This window comes from Zea mays, chromosome 3 (assembly GCF_902167145.1).
Source record: "Zea mays cultivar B73 chromosome 3, Zm-B73-REFERENCE-NAM-5.0, whole genome shotgun sequence".
Lineage (NCBI taxonomy): Eukaryota > Viridiplantae > Streptophyta > Magnoliopsida > Poales > Poaceae > Zea > Zea mays.
Window position 1 is genome coordinate 116,963,827 of NC_050098.1, and position 8,233 is coordinate 116,972,059.

At 44.4% G+C, this 8,233-nt stretch overlaps 1 protein-coding gene across 2 annotated transcripts; it reads right to left on the bottom strand.

The window, feature by feature from the left end:
- Positions 1–1,055: 1,055 nt before the first annotated feature.
- Positions 1,056–4,080, bottom strand: LOC103650462 (uncharacterized). 2 transcript variants are annotated; one of them, XM_008676053.4, is made up of 2 exons: positions 3,519–4,080; positions 1,056–1,252 (listed from the first exon to the last, which is right to left on the bottom strand). In XM_008676053.4, exons 1-2 carry the CDS (start codon positions 3,943–3,945, stop codon positions 1,197–1,199), a joined length of 483 nt encoding a protein of 160 aa, XP_008674275.1. In that variant the 5' UTR covers positions 3,946–4,080; the 3' UTR covers positions 1,056–1,196. The 2 variants fall into 2 exon arrangements, with proteins under 2 accessions (XP_008674275.1, XP_020406708.1); XM_020551119.3 differs by lacking the exon at positions 1,056–1,252 and adding an exon at positions 2,032–2,262 and having other exon boundaries at positions 3,519–4,079.
- Between the last annotated feature and the right edge of the window lie 4,153 nt (positions 4,081–8,233).

An 8,233-nucleotide genomic window follows, 5' to 3' on the forward strand; every position in this document is an offset into this window, starting at 1 on the left:
CCACATTCATTGTCATCCAAGTTTTCCCACTTCTCAACCACTTACAAGAGCTAGGCATTCAATTCTAGACACATACAAAGAGATCAAATCCTCTCCAATTCCACTCAAGCCTTTAGTGACTAGCGAGAGAGATTTGCCGTGTTTCTTTTGAGCTCTTGCGCTTGGATCGCATTCTTTCTTTCTCTTTTGCTCTTGTGATCAAACACTCAATTGTAACCGAGGCAAGAGGCACCGATTGTGTGGTGGCCCTTGCGGGGAAGTTTTGTTCCCGGTTGATTGAGAAGAAGGAAAGCTCACTCGGTCCGAGGGACCGTTTGAGAGAGGGAAGGGTTGAAAGAGACCCGGCCTTTGTGGCCTCCTCAACGGGGAGTAGGTTTGCAAGAACCGAACCTCGGTAAAACAAATCCACGTGTCACTCTCTTTACTTGCTTGCGATTTGTTTTGCGCCCTCTCTTGCGGACTCATTTATTATTACTAACGCTAACCCCGGCTTGTAGTTGTGATTATTTTTGTAAATTTCAGTTTCGCCCTATTCACCCCCCCTCTAGGCGACTATCAGGAGGGCCATCAATGGGGGCCGAGGCGTAGTGCTCGCTCTGTGAAGGGGATGCAGAGGTTCATTCGATTTGGTTTTGTTAGTCACCCACCTTGGGGAGGTGTACTACGTTTGTACGACTGGCAAAACCTAACGAGCAGCTATGCACCAGGGGAGTCTTTGTAAAGGCTACGTAATGAGACCCTGACAGGTCACCTTGGTAGTGATCAATGGGGAGTCATGATCTCTGGGCGGAATGAGATTCATGACTCGTGGGTAAAGTGTGCAACCTCTGCAGAGTGTTAGAAACTGGTATATCAGCCGAGCTCACAGTTAAGAGCGGCCTTGGGATGCTCTTTGATTAGAAGAACTTTGGATACTCTTATGATGATGTTTAATGATGATGGTTATAGTTATGATCTATGGTATTTCCTCTTGGAGGGAGTACATTTGTGTCACACCCGGGCTTTAAGGGACAAAGTCGGGTGCATCTCATACATGCGCCAAAGAAGACAACATATATAATAACAGAGTGTATAGAGATAAATGTCACAATAATCAGAGTATTTATTACATAGCGGAAGTCTTACAAAATAAATTATAAATGTAAAAGGATCTAAAATCCATCCTTGGCGCCAGAAAGTCAACTGGGAGACGACACCTAGATCGAATCGAACTCCTCGATGTGTGGCTCCTCTTGAACCACCTGTTCTTCTTCTGTGGGGGTGTGAGACAACAAGGGTGAGCTCACACATGTTCATCGCTCAACAAGTTGTGGGCAATAATGTGGCATGAACTCACCAAAGGTGGGGACTTCATGTGATTTGTAAGGCTGATCAACAATAGGGGTTAAAGCTAAGCATTGATTTTAATAAGTTGATCAAAAATTTATTAGCAATTACTAGATGTAAGTAAATACCAAACCATAATAAATAATAATAGAACAAATTAACAAATGATCCCATGCAATGCAAATGACAAATTGAATTTAAGTTCCATAATTTAATCATGTGAGAGTCCTAAGCTGCTCTTGACCGTGAGCTCGGCTGGTATACCAGTTTTACACTCTGCAGAGGTTGTACCCTGTACCCACAAGTCGTGTATCCCATTTCGCTAGGGTTTGCAAAGCCCTTAGACACTACCGAGGTGAATGGCTAGGGATCCACTACGAGACCTTTACAATGTTTCACTAGCTTCCGAAAACCCGCTACAGTTTATGGGAAGAGCACTTGCAAGAATCCCTCGTCTGACCGCCATCGCAGCAAAATCAACCAGAGAACCTCCTTGTATGCAACTCCCCTACTGCCCTTGCCCCTTTCGGGTAAGGTAGTCTTCCACTAGCTTTCCTAATTAGTTAGCAAGGGCGTCCCATTCCACCCTTGTGGTGGCACTTGTTTCTCAAGTTAAGCTCCATGTTCCAATTAACATTAATGATCTTGACATGAACATAAATAGAATAACAAAATAATTGGAACATGGATATAATGAAATATTAACCCAAAACCAAATAATGCAATAGCATAACTACCCAAATGATTCAAGGGTAAACAAGGTAAACAGGATAAACAGACTAGGGTGACATATTGGGTCCCATCAAAATTAAACATATGCATTGAATAATGATAATAAAGAACATTATTGGGTAACAAAAGTGGATCAAGGGCACAACTTGTCTGGCACTTGAGATTCCAGGTATCAGGATGATTCTTCAGATCCTCGTGACCTCACTGCTAGTCGTAGCAATACAAACAGACATGGTATAGACAAAATTAACATCACACCAAACATATGAACAAACTGAATAATAATAATCTACGCGAAGCTACGAGATCGTGGGTTCGAGAACTACTAAGACCGGAGTCGTGGTTAAGGAGTTATGATTTTATAGAGGATTTATGTGATTAAAATGTTAAACTATATTGTAAATTGGTTAATATAAATAATATAAGAGGTTATTTTATAAATAATTATCTCAACTTTAATCTAAGTTATAAATTGACCATAGATCATATTTTAGTAAATTATAATGATAAGCAAATTAACAAGACTAACCAACATAAGTTAAATACAGATCTAATTATAAAATACTGAGACATGGTATAATAAATGTTGTTACTGTGTAGTAAATACTTGTACGAGACTAACGCAACTTGAATGGATCAAATCGGAGTTAAAACGGAGGAGTTATGAATTTCCAAGGGTTTTATGTGTTTGATACAAGATTAATTAGGATATAAATTTTAAATTGGCTTTCATGTCAAAACAGTGGCATTAATTGATAAACAATATTATTATAAAATTATAGAAATTAGAATGGCTCAATTTGGAGTTCATATGCATTTTCTATGAGTTAATAAAGTTTCTAAATTTATTTTAATACTACAAATCAATTTCTAATATTAATTTCCCCTTTTCTCTATTTTTCTGGATGGCGCGCATAAAAGCAGAATAGTTCAAGGGTAATTCCGCAAAAGTTTCTAGACTCAGAACCCATCTATGTGGACCGCGGGTTAATTCCACATAAGTTTAGGGCCTCTTTAGCAAATGACCGCGACCAAAGGGGTATGGGCAATTCACAGCCCTTCGATACTCATCCTGTGGACCAGATTACATCCGCGCCCAACTGAACCGTTATGTAATATCAACCGCTGGATCAAGATCCGAGGGCTCGCCTTTAATTGATCGAAAGGGTATCGGGCAATCAATCTCAGCCACAAACATCCGAACCAAAGGTCGGGATTAAAATACCCTGTGATCTAACGCTAGCACTACGAATCGTTTTTCCCTGCTAATCTGAATCGTCCAAGAGATCGACGGTCCACATCCTTCTTCCACCTTCCGCAGCCAAACAGAGGTGCCCAACCGCACGGCGACGGCCTCCTCGGCGACGGCTGTCCGCCCGGCGCACCGGCCCCCATCCAACCAAAACGTAAAGTGCGACGCATAGAGAATGACGTTGAGAACAAGAGTAGGGGTATCTCACCGACTATCACGCAGTAGAATCGGCTGCCCAAGGAGGAGAGCGGTCGGCAGCGGGTTTGGAACGCCGATGAGCAATTCCGGCCAAAGCCGACCGAGCCCTCACCAGACAACGCCTTCCCAAGCTCCCACACGCAATCACGAAGCTTCAACGTTGATTTTCTTGACCCGAACGGCGGTGGACACGAAACTGGGCCGGCGGCTCCCAGCGGTCCCGATGGCCAATTACCGAACACCTGAGGGGCGAGCGTCCCAGAGGGATGGGATGACATGCACAAGAGCTTCGGTTGCACGCCCACGAGGTCCTCTGCAGGTGACGAGGAGAGGGGGCACGGGTGAATCGGTGCGGGGATTGCGATCTGTGCGCCGCCGCCAGCGAGGTAGGGTAGGGCAGAGGGGGAGAGTTCGGGATTTGGGTTCCAGAAAATCATCGGTAACGGGGAAAGGGCATGGTCTCAAACTTATACACCGCGACGGAAGCAACCCGCAGAATCCGAGCATGTGGGCGCGCTCCTGAAGTCACGGTCGATTCGGGTCAACGCGATCCGATCCTCGCGGGGAAGAAGGTTTGTCAGTCGAAGGGGCCCACATGGCGGCGAGTGCTAACGAGCTGGCAGATAGGGCCCACCCGACGGCGAGACACACAGCGCGGCGCGGGTGTGAGCGGCAACCGGCTGGTAGATGGGGCCTACCCGCCAGTGCGGGGTTGGCGTGGCCGATCGCGGCTGTAGATTAGTTACTGGGCCCAAACTAGGAACATTGGCCCAGCTAGAGCTTTTATTCTTTTTATTTTCTATTTCTAATTTTCTTTTCACCTTTAGATTCCAAATTTAAATTCAAATTTTTGTGGTAATCTTTTACTCAATTTTGAATGCATCATTTGAATCATCACACTATGGGATAAATTTATTTATTTATAAATTTATCTAGTATTTTATAGTATTTCTCTCTTTTTTTCTCAAATTCTAAAATTGTACTTTCATTTATACTTTGAGGTCAAATTTATGTGTTTGATAAAGTACCTCACAACAAAGCCATCAGTGAGCGATGCACTTTTCTTTCTTTATTTATTGGTTGCTTAATTTATTTCGTACCATTAATTGATTATGAGAAGAAAAGACCCAAATGAATTTTCCCAGGGGTCCAACAATTCTCAAAACACTATCCTAAATATATTTGTTTATTTATTTTATTTGTTTGTTTATTTATATTTTTTATTATACACATTTTGGGCCTTACAAATCCTACCCCCTTAACAGAAATCTCGTCCTTGAGATTTGTAAGAAAAGGGATGTAAACTCATATCGTCTCAGAACATATGCACAAACAAAAGTCTCAACATGATGCATACTTTATTAACAACACATGGGGTCAAATAGACCTTATTATTCCTCCTAAAATAGTATCATACCAAATACTAAGTAAAGTAACATTTAGGTCTTACAAATAGTAGTAACGGATATATATGTTTATGTAGCTTGGTGTAGCTGGTGGTTAGGAAAGCATGGGTGTATATATGTATGTCCACTTTATTATGTAGGATAGAAGATGTCTTTAAAGCATATATAGGTTTGGGCAAGAAAGGATAGGGTAAGGAAATACTCCATCCAAGATTGTGGATCTTGATTCCTTTGAAGATCTGGCTTGAACCTTATCCTTCCTTGATTTGATGAGGTCGATCACCTTCAATCTTCGTTCTCGAAGTTGTTATCCGAATTTGGGACATGTAGTGAAGGCAGATTCTTAGGTAAACAAAATAGGTTAATAGGTGGTTATGAGTTAAATAAGTTTAAGCAAAGTCTGTCTCGTTGTTTTGCTTTTAGATTGGTTGGATAAGTTATGTAACCGGTTATATCGGTCAAGTTTGGTGTTATCATCAAGGATAATGGGTATTGGTGTTACCATAACTAGGGACATAGTTGAGATAGGTGTGGGTACATGCGGTAGGTAGATTGAACAGATTTTTTTTACTTGTAAGATAAATGGGTTGGGCAACCTATTGAAAGGGAATTAGGCTTACACCTAGTTCCTAAATAATTTTGGTGGTTGAATCGCCCAACACAAACAATTGGACTAACTAGTTTGCTCTAGATTATATGTTCTACAGGTGCCAAAGGTTCATCTATAACTATACGAAATCGACTGTCCGGAATACCGTAGATTATTCCGGACAGGAGAAGTTTTTTGGAAAAACAGGCCAAGCGCGGACCGTCCGGGCCCTTGCGGCGGACCGTCCGCGACACTAGAATGACTCTCGGACAGAACCAATGCAAAAATACAAGTTTCCACTACGGACTGTCCGGAGGAAAAGCAAAGACCGTCCGAGCCCTCGCGCGGACCGTCCGGCCTCAGGCGCGGACCGTCCGGTCGGTAAGAAACCGAAAAACCCGAAGGTAACGGGTTCGGAGAAATGAATTATAGGGGGCCTCGCGGACCGTCCGGGGTGCACGACCGGACCGTCCGCGACTGGCTCTGTCTGACATCTGACGACGCATTAAATGCAATATAGCCGTTGATATAGCCGTTACTACTGACCGTTGCATTTTCAGCCGTTGATCTACAGGGGCGGACCGTCCGGACCCGACTCGCGGACCGTCCGCGCTTGGCAGAATGGCCCAACGGCTAGGAAGTGGTTGGTGGCTATAAATTCAACCCCAACCACCTCCATTCAATACATCCAAGCATTCCAACCTTCAACATTCAATACAAGAGCTAGCAATCCATTCCAAGACACATTCAAAGCCTCCATCTCTCCAAGTTTCACAATTGAGAAAAGAAATCATTAGTGATTAGTGGCTTGAGAGAGAAAGTGATCCGTGTGTTATTTGTCGCTCTTGTCGCTTGGCTTTTTCAATCGTGCTTTCTTGATTCCATCATTGCAATCAAACTCACTTGTAATTGAGGCAAGAGACACCAAACTTGTGGTGGTCCTTGTGGGAACTTTGTGTTCCAAGTGATTGAGAAGAGAAAGCTCATTCGATCCGAGGGATCGTTTGAGAGAGGGAAGGGTTGAAAGAGACCCGGCCTTTGTGGCCTCCTCAACGGGGACTAGGTTTGCGAGAACCGAACCTCGGTAAAACAAATCCTTGTGTCACACTCTTTATTTTGCTTGTGATTTGTTTTGCACCCTCTCTCGCGGACTCGTTTATATTTCTAACGCTAACCCGGCTTGTAGTTGTGTTTATATTTGTAAATTTCAGTTTCGCCCTATTCACCCCCCCCTCTAGGCGACTATCAATTGGTATCAAAGCCCGGTGCTTCATTAGAGCCTAACCGCTCGAAGTAATGTCGGGAGATCACGCCAAAAAGGAGATGGAGACCGGCGAAAAGCCCACTACAAGCCAAGGGAGCACTTCATCGGAAGAGTCCCGCACCAAGAGGAGGGAGAAGAAGAAGATCTCCTCCAACAAAGGGAAGGAGAAGAAATCTTCTTCTCACCACAAAGAGAAGAAGGAAAAATCTTCTTCCCACAAGCCGCATCGGAGTGGGGACAAGCAAAAGAGGATGAGGAAAGTGGTCTACTACGAGACCGACACTTCATCAACATCGACCTCCGACTCCGACGCGCCCTCCGTAACTTCTAAACGCCAAGAGCGTAAGAAGTTTAGTAAGATCCCCCTACACTATCCTCGCTTTACTAAACATGCACCTCTTCTTTCCGTCCCATTAGGCAAACCACCAACTTTTGATGGTGAAGATTATGCTAGGTGGAGTGATTTAATGCGATTTCATCTAACCTCACTCCACAAAAGTATATGGGATGTTGTTGAGTTTGGTGCACAGGTACCGTCCATAGGGGATAAGGATTATGATGAGGATGAGGTGGCCCAAATCGAGCACTTCAACTCTCAAGCGACAACGATACTCCTCGCCTCCTTAAGTAGAGAGGAGTATAACAAAGTGCAAGGGTTGAAGAGCGCCAAGGAGGTTTGGGATGTGCTCAAAACCGCGCACGAGGGAGATGAGCTCACCAAGATCACCAAGCGGGAAACGATCGAGGGGGAGCTCGGTCGGTTCCGGCTTCGCAAAGGGGAGGAGCCACAACACATGTACAACCGGCTCAAGACCTTGGTGAACCAAGTGCGCAACCTCGGGAGCGTAAAGTGGGATGACCACGAAGTGGTTAAGGTTATTCTAAGATCTCTTATTTTCCTTAACCCGACTCAAGTTCAATTAATTCGTGGTAATCCAAGATATACTAAAATGACCCCCGAGGAAGTAATCGGGCATTTTGTAAGTTTTGAGTGCATGATCGAAGGCTCGAGGAAAATCAACGAGCTTGACGAACCCACCACATCCGAAGCTCAACCGGTCGCATTCAAGGCGACGTAGGAAAAGAAGGAGGAGTCTACACCAAGTAGACAACCAATAGACGCCTCCAAGCTTGACAATGAGGAAATGGCGCTCGTCATCAAGAGCTTCCGCCAAATCCTCAAGCAAAGGAGAGGGAAAGACTACAAGTCCCGCTCCAAGAAGGTGTGCTACAAATGTGGTAAGCCCGGTCATTTTATTGCTAAATGTCCTATATCTAGTGACAGTGACCGAGGCGACGACAAGAAGGGGAGAAGAAAGGAGAAGAAGAGGTACTACAAGAAGGGCGGCGATGCTCATGTTTGTCGGGAGTGGGATTCCGACGAAAGCTCAAGCGACTCCTCCGACGACGAGGACGCCGCCAACATCGCCGTCACCAAGGGACTTCTCTTCCCCAACGTCGGCCAC